The sequence below is a fragment of the Bison bison genome, unplaced genomic scaffold (assembly GCF_000754665.1).
Source record: "Bison bison bison isolate TAMUID 2011002044 unplaced genomic scaffold, Bison_UMD1.0 scf7180017864331, whole genome shotgun sequence".
NCBI lineage: Eukaryota > Metazoa > Chordata > Mammalia > Artiodactyla > Bovidae > Bison > Bison bison.
The window spans coordinates 6,772,967-6,789,029 of record NW_011494903.1 but is presented as its reverse complement, the minus strand read 5'-3'; the positions used below and the strand labels follow the sequence as shown (position 1 = coordinate 6,789,029).

The 16,063-nt window shown below is 44.0% G+C and overlaps 1 protein-coding gene across 1 annotated transcript in view; it reads left to right on the top strand.

The window, feature by feature from the left end:
• The window catches only part of SPEF2 (sperm flagellar 2), a 202,551-nt gene that overhangs the window by 178,104 nt on the left and 8,384 nt on the right, over window positions 1-16,063 (top strand). Inside the window, exons 32-33 of the mRNA XM_010853802.1 lie at window positions 5,627-5,719; window positions 12,758-12,937. Coding sequence (XP_010852104.1) covers window positions 5,627-5,719; window positions 12,758-12,937 — 273 coding nt within the window. The remainder of the gene's footprint in view (window positions 1-5,626; window positions 5,720-12,757; window positions 12,938-16,063) is intronic.

Genomic DNA, 16,063 nt, shown 5'->3' with positions numbered 1-16,063 from the left:
TTGCTGAAATGAAGTTCCCTGGGTGGGGAAAAGAGAGAGAGATAGACTCTCTACTCTGCTTTTTATTTTATTTTTTATTTTTTTCTTTTCTTGACTAATTGCACGTTCACCACAACTGGCACCTGAGAATGTGTTGACTTCCCCAGCTTCTAAAATGGAATGAGACACAGGGTTTGTGAAGCTGCTCTGACTGTGTACCTGGGCTGAGCCACGCGAGCGTGAAACTGCCTTGCCTCTGCTCCCAGCCCTCAGGCAGCTGTGACACGCTGGCCTCTCGTGTGTGGGTGTCTAGTCACACTCACGCTGAATTCTTTGATGGCGAACTCTCTCGACTCACCTTCTTTCAGTAAGAATGCATGTTATCACAGGTTTAATGAGTCAGATGTTCTAGGATCCAAACAGCACAGCACTTATTCTAAGGAAAAGTAAACCTCAAATTCCTTGGCCATATTTTAGCAAGAGAGTACAAAGGGACATTTCCACATTTCAAGGAGAAATCCCCTGATTATCCAGCAGGGCAGGATGTGGTTGACTAAACCCTGCTTGATCAATTTAAACCCAACCCTACAGTTCACGTGTACCATTTCACACGGCAAAATTTTCTTGGGCAACTTTTTAACATTAACATTAACATTAACGTTAATGTTAATTAATTAACATTAATTAATTAATTAACGTTAATGTTAATTAACATTAATTAACATAAATTTAACATTAACATTAACTTTTTAACTTTAACATTAACATTAACATTAATGTTAATTAATTAACATTAATTAATTAACATTAACATTAACATTAATGTTAATTAACATTAATTAACATAAATTTAACATTAACATTAAAAGTTGTTCTCTAATTAGGTTCTTTCTTCTCTGGCGCTCTTGTTGTGTGAAATACTTTGAAACAGCTTCCTAATTTTTAAAATACATCTATTATATTTTTTTTTATGTGACCGAATGAATTCTTGGTTTTAAAAATCAGGGGAAATTCCTATGTGTTGAAACAACTGGATACGTAATTGATGGTAGAGAAATTGGGGATGAAAAGGAATCCTTTTAACATTTCCTCTTTCTTGCTGGTTTTCAGCAATTTGATTATTGTGTCCCTCAGTGTGGTTTTCTTCACATTTATTTTGTTTGGGGCTCACTGAACTTCTTGAATCTGTGGGTTTGTAGTTTTTGTCAAATTTGGAAATTTTTCAGAAGTTTTTTTTCATACTCCCCCCACTACCATTTTCAAAATCCAATCACATGTATGTCCCAAAGTTAATGATCCTGAATTCTTTTATTTATTTTTTTCATTATTTTCTCTCTAATTCTATTTTGTATTCATTTCGACTCCTCCATTTTTTCCATTCACTGATCATTTCCTTTGTAGCACCAAATCTGTGATTAATACAATCCAGTGTGTTTTCATTGGAAATATACTTTTATTTCTTGAAGTTTAAGTTGGATCTTTTTTATATCCTTCATTTCTCTCTTCATCATATGCAATTTTTCCCTCTATCTCCTTGAACAAATGAAATTTATTTCAGTTCAGTTCAGTTCAGTCACTCAGTCGTGTCCAACTCTTTGCGACCCCATGAATCGCAGCACGCCAGGCCTCCCTGACCATCACCAACTCCCGGAGTTCACCCAACTCACATCCATCGAGTCAGTGATGCCATCCAGCCATCTCATCCTCTGTTGTCCCCGCCTCCTCCTGCCCCCAATCCCTCCCAGCATCAGAGTCTTTTCCAATGAGTCAGCTCTTCACATGAGGTGGCCAAAGTACTGGAGTTTCAGCTTTAGCATCATTCCTTCCAAAGAAATCCCAGGGCTGATCTTCAGAATGGACTGGTTAGATCTCCTTGCAGTCCAAGGGACTCTCAAGAGTCTTCTCCAACACCACAGTTCAAAGGCATCAATTCTTCGGTGCTCAGCCTTCTTCACAGTCCAACTCTCACATCCATACATGACCACAGGAAAAACATCGCCTTGACTAGACGGACCTTTGTTGGCAAAATAATGTCTCTGCTTTTGAATATGCTATCTAGGTTGGTCATAACTTTTCTTCCAAGGAGCAAGCGTCTTTTAATTTCATGGCTTGCAATCACCATCTGCAGTGATTTTGGATCCCCCCAAAATAAAGTCTGACACTGTTTCCCCATCTATTTCCCATGAAGTGATGGGACCAGATGCCATGATCTTCGTTTTCTGAATGTTGAGCTTTAATCCAACTTTTCACTCTCCTCTTTCACCTTCATCAAGAGACTTTTTAGTTCCTCTACACTTTCTGCCATAAGGGTGGTGTCATCTGCATGTCTGAGGTTATTGATATTTCTCCCCGTGATCTTGATTCCAGCTTGTGCTTCTTCCAGCCCAGCGTTTCTTATGATGTACTCTGCATATTTATTTAGAAGACCTAAATGAACATCCTTGTCTGTTCATTCTATCATCTATGTATTGCTGTGTTTGTTCCTATTAATTGATGTTTCTTCTGACTATGGGTTATATTTTCTGGCTTTTTTGAATGCCTTTGTATGGAATGCCACATGTTACAAATTTTATATGGCTGAGTGCCCAATTTTATATGCCTTTAAATATTATTGGGCATGCAATAATGTTATATGCAATCAGTTTTATCCTTTCAAGGTTACATTAAGATTGGTAAGGGTGGGTCCAAAACAGCCTTTTATCATAGGGCTAATTGGGCCCTGGTTTCCCAGGTGGCTCAGCAGTAAAGAATCTGCCTGCCAATGTAGGAGGCACAGGTTTGATCCCTGGGTTGGGAAGATCCCCTGGAGGATGATATGGCTACTCACTCCAGTATTCTTGCCTGGAGAATCCCATCAACAGAGTAGCCTGGCAGGCTATATAGTCCATGGGGTCACAAAAGAGTCAGACACAACTGAACCACTAAATAACAACATTCTGGGCCCACTACTCAGGCAGTATCCTCCTGGGGACACTACTCAATACCTTATGCATCAGAAGGTCCTTCCCTGCCTGGTGGTCACATTTTCCCTGATGGTAATATAGTCCCAGCCCTATGTAAGTTTTAGGAATTGTTAAACTTACTCCCTTCCTGTGATTCTTTCTCCCACTTCTGGTATTTTCCATACACATCTGCACAAGTCAGCTCTCAGCCAAGACTTGAGATCTTTCTGCACATCTCTAGGGCTCACCTTCTCTTTCTGTGCACCTCTAGTGTTTTTCCCTGAAAATTCTATTAATAGTCATCATAGTGGTTAGTGTTGTTAGTGGCTAGTCATCTCCGACTCTGCAATCCCATGGACTGTAGCCTGCCAGGCTACTGTGCCCATGGAATTCTCCAGGCAAGAATACTGGAATGGGTTGCCATTTCCTTCTCCAGGGGATCTTCCCAACCTAGGAATGGAACCCAGGTCTCCTACACTGCAGGCAGATTCTTTACCAACTGAGCTACCAGTGAAGCTGCCCTTCCCTCAAATCCAAGTCTATCTTCTCAGCCCAGCAGGACATCCCAGTTCGATTTGAATGCCTCCCCTGGCTCTGTAGACTGAACCATAGTTGGGCTCCTCATTGTTCTCCTTATTTCAGGAATCACCATCCTGTGTTGCCTGTTGTTTAATGTCTGAAATAATTGTTATATATATATATAAACACATATATTTCATTTTTCTTATTTTTTTAGGCAGGAGGTAATTCTGAGCTTTGTCACTCCATCCTGTCCCAAAGCATGAATGTTAACTGTGCTCCTCATCTCTCTATTCTCCATGGAGTGGTGAAGTAAAGGCGAAAGTGTTAGTTATTCAGTCATGTCTGACTTTTTTTGACCCCATGAACTGTAACCCACCAGGCTCCTCTGTCCATGGAATTCTCCAAGCAAGAATACTGAAGTGGGTTGTCATGCCCTTCTCCAGGGGATCTTCCTGACCCAGGGATTGAACTCAGGTCTCCCACATTACAGGCAGTTCCTTTACCATCTAAGCCACCAGGGAAGCCCCCATGGAGTGATACTTACTGTCAACAGTTTAGCCACTGGGCAAAGCAAAGCACTTACATTCAAACCTTGAGCCCATGATGGACCCTAGCTTCTCCTGGATCTTCTCCCTCACACGCTTATGCATGGCCAGAATCTCCCACCCAGCACTCTTCTGTTCTAAATGAAAACCCAGTCTCCACCTCTGGAGGCTGCATCCTCTTATAAGCTACCCAGCACCACTCCAGCCTTCTCTCCCAGCACAGGTAATTCTCGGAAGGAAAGAAGGCACAAAGCATAGGCCAGAGTCAGATTAGACCTGCCAATGGTTCTTGGCAGTAGGCAGTGCCAAGGGTAGGTTGTCAGTGTGGAAGACAGCAAGGGAGCGAGACCTAGGAACAAAAGGAAGTATTTGCCATATGGAAGCTTGGCAAGACACATTCTTTGAACCCAAGGAAGTAATACCTGATGTTCAATAGCAAATATGAATGAGGCAACCCAAAACATACTGAATGCCCAAATGTGTGATATAAACAAGTCAAACTGGAGTTCAGAGGAGAGAACAAAGACGAGAGGACCTCTCTGAGGAGGTGTAATTTAAGCTGGATCTGGAGAGATAAGCAGGTTGACATTGGTGGACAGGTAATCACCTGGAGGAGGAATGATGTGAGCAAAACAGCAAGAAAAGGAAATGGTTCTGAGTAGAGGCTGACATGACAAGAATCACGTTTAGGGAAAATTGATAGTCGAATGGTCTAAGTTGAAACAAAGAGAGAGACTGGAAATGAAGACAGCTCAAAGGCTGCTGGAGCAGCTCATGATGGAGGCAACAGGGCTCTACACCAGCATGGGAGCAGTGGGGTGGGGGAAAGGGGGAGAGGGGCAAGGCATGCCCAGACAGCAATCAAGGGATTTGGTAATTAGTGTCAGACATGGGCTGAGGACAAGTGCTGTCTTTTCAAAATCGGTCCTTGAGCTCTTGAGTCAGTCAGTCACTCAGCCAAGATTTCCAACACCAACAACCTGCCCCAGCAGGACACTAGGCTCCAAGACATATACAAACATGGACAGGACACGTGCAGTGTGACGGAGGACACAGACACCAGCAGAGTGTGCTTAGTCGCTCAGTCATGTCCAACTTTTTGCAACCCCATGGACTGTAGCTTGCCGGGCTCCTCTGTTCATAGGATTCTCCAGGCAAGAATACTGGAGTGGGTTGCCATGCCCTCCTCCAGGGAATCTTCCCCAGCCAGGGATCGAACCCAGGTCTCCTGATTGCAGGTGAATTCTTTATTGTCTGAGCCACGATACTGCTGTGCCATCCACATCCAGGGTGAGGACCTCCAAGCTTCACTGCACACTCCAATAGTTACAGCATAGTCATAGTGCAGCTGGTGCCCTGGCCTGTGGGTTTTCATTTATAAATCATTCCTGTGTACTACTGCACTAATGCATTCTATACATTATCAATTTTTAAAAAAATTATTACAAAAGAATGAGATCTCATACACATGAATGGAATTTCTAGAATTTGCTTCAGCACCCCCATGGTTTCTGCACCTTACTTTGTGGACCTCTGCTCTAGACATCTTGCAAAGATCAATTCAACCTCTGTGGCTCTGAAAGCAACAATTATATCTCAGCATAACTTTAATGATTCTTATTTTTGTTTTTTGTGTAGGCTGGCCTGTGGTTTACAGGAGACGAAGATATCAAAATTCCAGAAAATCCTCTTGAACCCCTGCCATTCAATAGGCAGGAGCATCTTATAGAGGTAATTACTGAGGTCTTTTTTAAAATGTGTATGTGGCACCATATCACAGTAACATTGATCAATTTCTTGTGTAATTAGTCTTAGACTCCATCCCCATCCCCTGTTCCTTTAATGTATTCCCAAAGTGTAGAGTTTAATATTCACCCAGGTGGCACTAGTGACTAAGAATCTGCCTGCCAATGCAGGAGACACAAGAGACTCAGGTTCAATCACTGGGTCAGGAAGATCCCCTGTAGAAGGAAATGCCCAACCCACTCCAGTATTCTTGCCTGGAAAATTCCATGGACAGAGGAGCCTGGTGGGCTACAGTCCATGGGGTCCCAAAGAGTCAAACAAGACCAAGCAACCGAGTATGAGGCTGCAGTACAGAGAAGTCTGGAGAGGAGGCAGGGGTCAAATCTTAAACAGTCCTCCTGTTAAATAACTCCCTGTGTGATCTTGGACAATATCCTTAAGCTCTCTGGGCTTCACTTTTCTCATCTAGCAAATCAGCTGTTACTGAGCATATTCTTCACTAAAGGTCCTTACAATTGTAAAAGCTTTGGATAAGAACTGCCTTTTACCCATATGTGCCTTCGTTCATTTCTCTTTGATTTTGACTAACTCGTGTAACATTCCAAGAGTTTGCATACCCATCAGATTATTATTATCATCAAAACTATCATCATCATTATTGGGTTGGCCAAAAAATTCATTTGGGCTTTTCATATCATGTTATGGAAAATCCTAAATGAACACTTTGGCCGTTAACTTCTATCATTAACTTCTATCCCTGAGGCCACAATAGTATATAAGATCTTAAAATCTGAAAACTATTCTGACTTCAGTATAAATGTTAAAAATATGAAACTATATCCAACACAATGAAGTTTGATAAGATATGAGAAACATTGAACGGTAGATTTAGACATGACAGCAAGCTATGTTTATTGATTAATCAATTCAGCCAGCCATTAGTGTAAAATTGCAATGCAAAATTGAACACAACTTGTTGTAACATGAAAATGAGCAATTCTCTTCCATTGGATGCATATTTCAAGCATCTCTGCTAGATGCTAGCAGGAAAGCAGGTGAAAGAAAGGGGTCAGTTACCAAAAAAGTTCAAAACATGAGGCTGGCAGTTGTGGGGCAGCTTTTTGTTTTGGTTGTTGTTGATTGTTTTATAACCCAAGGACTGAGTTCAATTCTCCTGTAAAGCTTTGGAAAGCATATCTATATAGAAATAGGTTCTTCATTCCATGGGAAGAGGCCAGTAGTCTGAATAGGATGTCAACTACAAAGCACTTTCCTTTTCTGCGAGAAGTTGTTAGAAATGTCCATCACAGCAGAGCCTTTCAGTTGCTCATGGAGCTGCTGAAAGCAGGAGGCAGCCTATGCTGGTCAGCCCTAAGGACTGCAAGGCAGGGAAGCCAGAGAGGCCTCTGGGTGCCAAGGAGGAGTATGGCTCCCATCTGCTGCTGCCCAAACTGCTGGAACAAAGTGTGTGGGGGAGGGTAGAGGCAGGACCACAAAGTCTGAGAAAGATGTGCTCTATGGGGAAGATTCATTAGAAAAGACCCTGATGCTGGAAAAGATTGTGGGCAGGAGGAAAAAGTGGCAAAGAGGATGAGATGGTTAAAGAGCATCACTGACTCAATGGAGAGTGAGTCTGAGCAAACTTGGTGAAGGACAGGAAGCCTGACATGCTGCAGTCCATGGAGTCGCAAAGAATCGGACATGACTTGGCAGCTGAACAATAATGGGGCAAAGGATGGCTGACAGATGTGTGTGAGAGTGTGTGTGTAGTGTCCAGAGGGCAGAAGGGAGTGGAATTTTCCATGCCTCTCTGTCCCACAGACTTGATGCTCAACATTACATAAATCTCAACACCCTTCAACTGGGACTAGAAGCACAGATGCCATGGCTGACAAGCTGTGAGGTCTTGATGGAGTTACCTAACCTCTCTGTGCCGTGGTTTTATTTTCATCCTTTGCTGCTGGGGTTGTTGTACAGCATGAGTTCATATATGTGGCCCTTTTAGAACAGTGATCAGCACACAGTAGGCCCTATGTAAGTGTCAACTAAACAGAAGCTAACCATGCTAACCCTACCTGGTGAAACAACCCTTAATGGTTAACATCCTAAAGAAGTTGCACAAAGGGAAAACATAAAACAAAATAATAAGTTTACTTTTTGGCCATTATTAGAATAGTAAAGACCAAATTGGGGGAAAACACCCCATAAATAGGAATTCTAAGGGTCAGGAACCCTGGGCTATGTTCCAGTTCTGCCAGGAATCACCGTAGGACCTTGAACTGGAGGTTCTTTCACCTGCCAGGGCTTCTGCATGGTCTGAAGAGGGCTTAAGTCTAGGGCCACACCCAGCTCTCCTGCTTGTCACCTGTATTCTCTATGATCCAGGACTGGCAGGGCTCCTGGATACAGGTCATTGTCACTGTCCATGAGTTCTGATGAGTCCCAGGCACTGGGTGAAAGGTCTCTTTACATCCAAAAAAGGACCCCTGAGACACGTGTGTGTTGCAGTCACATCATTGTCTCCTCACAGTGACTGCACTTCCTTATAACTGATGAGGCTCAGCCACGTCCTGGCTTCCCAGCTGGCCACACAATACCAAGTGTTGTAAAAAATTTACAGGAGTATCCTGAGAAAAGGCAGTTTAATTCATCATGCTCAGATTCACACATTTTTTGGTCATAATCTCTTCTCCACATCTTCCGACATGACAAGCTGATGATCTCACTGAAGTTGATGGCTCACCACAGTGATCTCAAGATCTTGTTTTTGCTGACTGTATACAGCTTCTCCATCTTCAGCTACAAAGAATGTAATCAATCTGGTTTTGGTATTGCCCATCAGATGATGTCCATGTGTAGAGCTGTCTCTTGGATTGTTGAAAGAGGGTGTTTGCCATGACCAGTGCATTCTTTTGGCAAAACTCTGTTAGCCTTTGGCCTACTTCATTTTGTACTCCAAGGCCAAACTTACCTGTTACTCCAAGTATCTCTTGACTTTCTATTTTTGTATTCCAATCCCCTCTGATGAAAAAGACATCTTTTTTTGGTGTTAGTTCTAGAAGGTCTTGTAGGTCTTCATAGAATCCAGTTAACTTCAGCTTCTTCAGCATCAGTGGTTGGGGCATAGACTTGGATTACTGTGATGTTGAATGGTTTGCCTTGGAAATGAACCGAGATCATTCTGTCATTTTTGAGATTGCACCCAAGTACTACATTAGGAACTCTTTTGTTGATTATGAGGGCAGCTCCATTTCTTCTAAGGGATTCTTGCCCACAGTAGTATATATAATGATCATCTGAATTAAATCCATCCATTCCCATCCATTTTAGTTCACTGACTCCTAAAATGTCGATGTTCACTCTTGCCATCTCTGTTTGACCACTTCCAGTTTACCTTGGAATTTACAATTGACCTGACATTCCAGTTTCCTATGCAATATCGTACTTTACAGCATCACTTTTTTTTCACCACCTAACACATCCACAACTGGGCGTCATTTCCACTTTGGTCCAGCCTCTTCATTCTTTCTGAAGCTATTTCTCCTCTCTTCCCAGGAGCATGTTGGACACCTACCGACCTGGCGGGGGTGTTCATTTTCTGGTGTCATTTCTTTTGCCTTTTCCTACTGTTTATGGGGTTCAGAAATACTGAAGTAGTCTTCCATTTCCCCCTGCAGCGGACCTTGGACTATTATCGTTTGTTGAAGCCAGACTTGTGTTTTGAAATACTATTTGCTGACAAATCCCAAGAGTCTATTTCAACCCCAAACCTCTCTCCCAAACATGAGACTCCTAAACAGAGCTGCTTATTGGACCTCTGCACTTGGATGTTCTAGCAGACATTTCCAACTTCCCGCATCCGAGTCTGCGTCCCTGACCCCCCCTCTCCCCACCCTGCTGCCCTGCCCTCACCCAGAGCCCTCGCCCTCTTGGTCAGTGGACATTCTGACCTTTCTATTGGGCAGCCCAAAACCCTAGAGTCATCCCCAGTTCTTTTCCTTTTTTTTTTCTTCAAACTCTCACATCCAATCCTTTAGGAAGCCTAGGTAGTTCTACCATCAAAACACAGGGTTGATTGGTTCCAGGACTGGCTGCTGCAGAATTATCTTGTAGGACTGAGAACTGCAACTCCAAGAGGCTGCCTATTCCCTGCCACATGGCCTTTTTACAGTTTGAGATTTGCTTCTTCACCAACAGGAGAGCATCTCACTGGCTTCAAATCCCTAATCTCTGCCTTAAGACCTTCCTTAAAAACAGTCCTTTTTAAAACACCTCACATGATTAAATCAGGGCCCAAGTTTGGGGTCTCTTTTGATTAACTCAAAACCCATTGATTAAGTACCTTAATTGTCTGCAGAATCTCCTTGCCTTTACTCCTGGGAATGACTTTCTCATCAAATTTAAAATCCCTCACACTCAAGGGGAAGGGGTTATACAAGATATGTATTCAATGTACTTATGTATTCATGTGTATGTACATATGTATGTACATATGCTAAAGCTGAAACTCCAGTACTTTGGCCACCTCATGCGAAGAGTTGACTCATTGGAAAAGACTCTGATGCTGGGAGGGATTGGGGGCAAGAGGAGAAGGAGACGACAGAGGATGAGATGGCTGGATGGCATCACTGACTCGATGGACGTGAGTATGAGTGAACTCTGGGAGTTGGTGATGGACAGGGAGGCCTGGCGTGCTGCGATTCATGGGGTCACAAAGAGTCGGACACGACTGAGTGACTGATCTGATCTGACCTGATGTATTCAATGTATATGTATTCACATGTACGTATATATATGTACTCCAGGGGGCGGGAAACTTCAAAGCCTTCTTAGAATTCTTCCCATAACAACATTTTAAATGATCTTAAGAACATAGCAGGCCTTACCTTTTTTACATGTCTCATCCACTGATTTAAAATCAAGCCTGTGTAATTAGAGAAGGAGTTCACATATCAGTTCACTTTATTTTTTCACATCTTCCTTCAATATATCATATTCAGCCTCTTTGTTAATAGAAATAATGTGTTGCACCTACATAGCATTTTCAAGAGCATTTCAGTGGAAATAATACTAAACGTCAAGGATTCATATGAAAGAAATGGAAGATAAGCATGAAAGGACAATGCCATGGTTATCTATTGGTGTCAACGCCCTTCTACCCCACGTCCTGCTGGAAATCCCTGAGGAATTCCAGTGACAAGTGGGAAGAGGAAATAAATACAAGGTCCTGAAGGAACCCAAAAGCTGGATCATGACTCTTGAAAAATCTAAGGCTGCTTGACCATCTGAGCCTGGCTCTGTGCCTGATTGCAGCAAATACTCAGTGAACTTTTGATTAAGGTAGGACTGAATGATTGAGCTTACAGAGCCCATTGACCTCAAAAATTCTTTTCTGCTTCATAGCATAACTTTATGCTATGAAGTTTAGTTTGTGCTATGCTTTAGACTTTAGTGTTTTCCTATTAAAGTTATTTTTATTTAAATTTGCATTAGATTTGTCAAATATCAGGAATTTATTTTTCCAATTTGTCATGGATGTCTAATTGAATTTGCTAATAGTTGTAAGGATTGCTAGTAATAAAGAATGACATGATGTGTAAAACAGATAGCTAGTGGGTAGCTGCTGTGTAGTATAGGGAGCTCAGCTTGGTGCTCTGTGATGACCTAGAGGAGTGGGATGGAGGGGTCAGAGGGAGGCTCAAGAGAGAGGGCATACAGCTGACACACATTGTACAGAAGAAACAACACAAAGTTGTAAAGCAATTATACTCCAATTAAAAAACTTTTTTTAAAGAATGACATGCTATCTCTAGATCTAGATACTTGCTTCTCAAAATGTAGGTCAGAACTAGCAGTTTCGGAATCACCCAGGAGCTTGCTAAACATGAAGAAACTTAGGCCATCTACTAAGCATCCAGAAAAGAAAGAAAGAAAATGTGAAAGTCGCTCAGTTGTGTCCAACTCTTTGCAACCCAGGCCAGAATACTCGAGTGGGTAGCCTTTCCCTTCTCCAGAGGATCTTCCCAATCCAGGAATCAAACCCAGGTCTCCCACATTGCAGGCAGATTCTTTCCCAGCTGTGCCACAAGGGAAGCCCAAGAATACTGGAGTGGGTATACCCTTTCTCCAGGGTATCTTCCCGACCCAGGAATCAAATGGGGGTCTCCCACAAACATCCAGAACCATCTACTTAATTAGAGGCTACATTTTTAAAAGGTTACTAAACACACATGTTTGAGAAGAGCCAGTCGCCTCCCGGAACAGAAGTCCCTAGGTATTTAGGTGTGGCCTGTATGTCCCAAGGTTTGGCCTGGGCTTTGCCGGGCCCCAGAGGATGATATTAGATCCCCAAGCACCAACTCTTCATGCTGTCAAATGCATGAGACAATGCGTCTAGAACTGACTGGAAGCTCAGTCATTCAGGTTGTGGGAGAGACTTGCTGAAAAAGCTGGTATTCAGTGATGAGCACACTCTTCCTCTAGGATGGACAGACGGGTCCTTGCTCTCTTTTTCTACCTAATATGCACCACTTTAATTAGCACACGCATCTTATCTGTCTCTTCAAGCCCATGTACTGTAGCTCACAGGGCTCCTCTATCCATGGGATTCTCCAGGCAAGAATAGTGGAGTGGGTTGCCATTTCCTACTCCAGGGGATCTTCCTGACCAGGGATCAAAGCTTCATCTCCTGTGTCTCCTGTATATATATATATATATATGTACGTGTATACACATACACATGGATATTGTCTTCCTCTTTCTGACTTACTTCGTTCTGTCTAATAGGCTCCAGGTTCACCTACCTCATTAGAACATCAGAATTTTTAGAGCCCTACTTTTTTTTTTAATATTTAGCTTACTTTTCAGTTAATACCATTCATTACATGTTAGTTTTAGTAATTCAGTCCTCAGAAAATGACCTTATTCCAACACCCCTGGAGAGATTCTTCATTGCCCGTGCATCCACTTTCTACCCGATGGTTTGCGTTCTCTCTCTGGCTGAAATTCTTTTTTGTGTGACAGTTTTTCTTTAGGTTGTTTGCTAACTGCGAGAAGGATCCACCCCAGCTTGACTACACGCAGATGCTGCTTTATTTTGCTTGCCATCCAGACAGTACAGAAGGGGTCTACAGGGCCCTCAGCGTAGCCATTGGGACTCACGTCTTCCAGCCAATTGAAATGCCTCATCCTGTTGCAGAAAAGGTAATTGTGTTCCAGAAATGGACTAGTGCTGGGGTCTGGAGGGGATCCCAGAAGATTCTGAACTTTTCCTCACACACTGCTTTACTAGGTCTTGGATAGACTTGGCCTTACTCAGTTGGATTAAGAACTTGGGGCCAACACTCCAAAAAAAATGCTTTGGTAGTAAAATCCAAAATTTGCTCAAAGTTTCTCGGTGGAACCAAAATTGCTCTGTCGGGGACAGTCTTTATTTTGCATGAAGTGCTAATCCTGATAAATGAGAATGAACTGGGTATTCATCCAGGCTGTTTGTCACACCGTGTGGAAATTCTATGTAAAACAAGTTCAACCTTCGAACATATACCACAGGTTTGTAACACTTGATAGGGTTTCAGGCCCAAACTTGGCCACCTAAGGTGCATAGGCAATCCTTGTGTCACCTGCCTCCAAGGACAGAAAGCCTTAATGTCCAATAAAACCTCACATCCCACCATAGATTTATAAAGGGTTAACATTCCCTGGCTTTGTTGGGGGGCAGGGCGGATAGAAAAGTCTCAGAACAGGGTACTGATTTATGAGGTACCCACTGCTCTGACTTTTTAGTCTGCATCAGACCTTGTGAGGGGAGCTGTGGCCCTCACGGTGGAACGTTTTCCTCTGTTCTTCTTTGTGGATACGGAGGGCAGAGGGATACTATGCGTCCAGACTCCTCAGATATCCCAGCCGCAGTTCTTTTCCTTTCATACAAAAAATATGCTGGGTTCTCTGAGTAAAAATGGGAAGCTCCTGTGATAGCTTTCACATCCCAAAAGACATAGATAGACCCTCTCATCTCCAAATGTCAGCCCTGGGCAGATGGCCAGGAGGAACTCCTCCCCTTCTATCAGGACCAGGGCGAGGCTGGGCTATTGTCTAGGAAGCTGACAGCTCAGGGCTCTTCACCCCAGTGCTCTGTCAATGCAGCATTAACACTGACTCAACAACGCAAAGCTCAGCAACAAGTTATTGTTATTCCCACTCGGGAATGCTGTCTTCCTAGACCATAGGAGGGCTGCTTACATTTTCCCACATGGATGACAAGCCAGATGCCGTCTGCCTTTACTTGGAACTGCTTTTGCCGCTTTCCCAGGGCTTCCCAGGTGACGCTAGTGATACAGACCCTGCCTGCCAATAGAAGAGACAGAGATGCTGCGGGTTTGACCCCTGGGTTGATCCCATGGAGGGGGAAATGGCAAGCCACTCCAGTATTTTTGTCTGCGAAATCCCATAGACAGAGGAGCCTGGCAGGCTACAGTCCATGGGGTCGCAAAGAGTTGGACACGACTGAAATGACTTAGCACGCACACACGCAGGGGTGTTTCTGCATTTCGGTATGGATTGCGCCTCCTTTACCCATCTCTGGCATGGATCATGACCTACCTTGAGATCTCTATGAAATGTCTGTCCTCTAGGAGGCCTTCCCTGACTTGGAGTGGTGGCAGCACCCTGCCTGCGTTCCCATAGCTCCCTGCGCTTCCCGCCTCACAGTAACCCTCACAGATAACTGCTTTACATGGTCAGCTTCCATTCTGGGCTCTGGGCCCCCGGTGGTCAGGGAAGGGCCATCTGTCTTGTTCTGCATCCTCAAACCTGCATTCCTGAACCTGAATTACTGCTATGGAGCTCAGTAAACACATTTCATTGAGTGGAACAATTAGCTCACGATTAGCTTTGTAAATTATACCCTTTGTGTAGTCCTGTGATCTGCAAGGGTTACAGGTCCAGTTGCCCATACCCATACAGGGCTTCCCTGGTGGCTCAGACTGTAAAGAATTTCCCTGCAATGCAGGAGACCCGGGTTCAATTCCTAGGTCAGGAAAGTCCCCTGGAGAAGGAAATGGCTACCCACTCTTCTTGCCTGGAAGATCTCATGGACAGAGGACACAACTGAGTGACTGACACTTTCACTTTCACCATACAAGAAAGAATGGGAGGACGAGGGAATGATGGCCCGAACACGGAGGGAACACAGGATAAAAGACAGATTAGCATGGGGCCTTACTGATCCAAAGAGGGGTCTGCGCCTTCTTTTTTTGCCCCCTCTGTGTCTTTGCTCTTGCTGTTCCCTCCACCTGGAGCACCTGCCGGCTCATCTCGAAAGGCTCAAGGCCTCTCCAGTATCCAAGGCCTATTTCCTACACCAGCTCATTCATGAAGCTCCCCCGACACACTGAGCACTCCCTCACCTGGGCCCCATTTATATTCAGATCCCTTCTGGCAAGACAGAACCATGCCACACACCCAGGTATTTACTCAATTACTTATCCAGCACCTTGGTGACTTTGGAACTACCCTTGACCTGGGGATAAAGCAAGTAAAGTGAAGGCTAAATCAAATGGTGATGAATGCCACAGATGAAAAAGAAGATAGGGAAAAATGCAGGAGTCTGGGAAGGAGTCGCAGTGTTAAATAGGGTCTTCACAGAAGGTGTCTCTGTGCAAAGACCTATAGGCAAAGGCCGAGAGAGGTGAGCAAGAGAGCCAGGCAGATAGACCTCTGGAGGAAGAGCATTTAAATGAAGACTGCAGTGGATGCAAAAGACCTCAGTGGGGCCATGCCTGGTGCATCCCAAAGAACCACAAGTCAGCACTTGCAGAGCACTGAGCTGGAGGAGAGCAGCAGGAAAGGACAGTGATGAGGAGAGGACTCTGAGGCCCCTGGAGGGACCTTGGCTTTGGCTGTGCCAAGAGATGAGATAAGAAGGCGCTGGAGCAGCGTCATTTCATTTAAAATGGATGCCCATATAGAACAGACTGTAGGGAGCACAGGAGGGAAGCAGGGCTAGTAATGCAAGCAGGGGGTGGTTTATCTAGTGACTCCTACTGCTGTTATTTCTACTGTGCACTGGAGACAACTTGTTACCCCTCTTTGCGTCCTCTGAAGTAGCAAGTGCTCAGCAATGCACATAACAAGTTCTCCATGAGTGTTGGTAAAAGGGAAGAAAGAGAGGAAGAGAGAAGGAAGGGGTGGACTCCCGTCTCTGAGGCAGAAGAGGAGAGCAGACATTCAAGTGGCAGAAGTAATAGCAGATTCGGAGGCTGTACTGCTGCTGCTAAGTCGCGTCAGTCGTGTCCGACTCTGTGCGACCCCATAGACGGCAGCCCACCA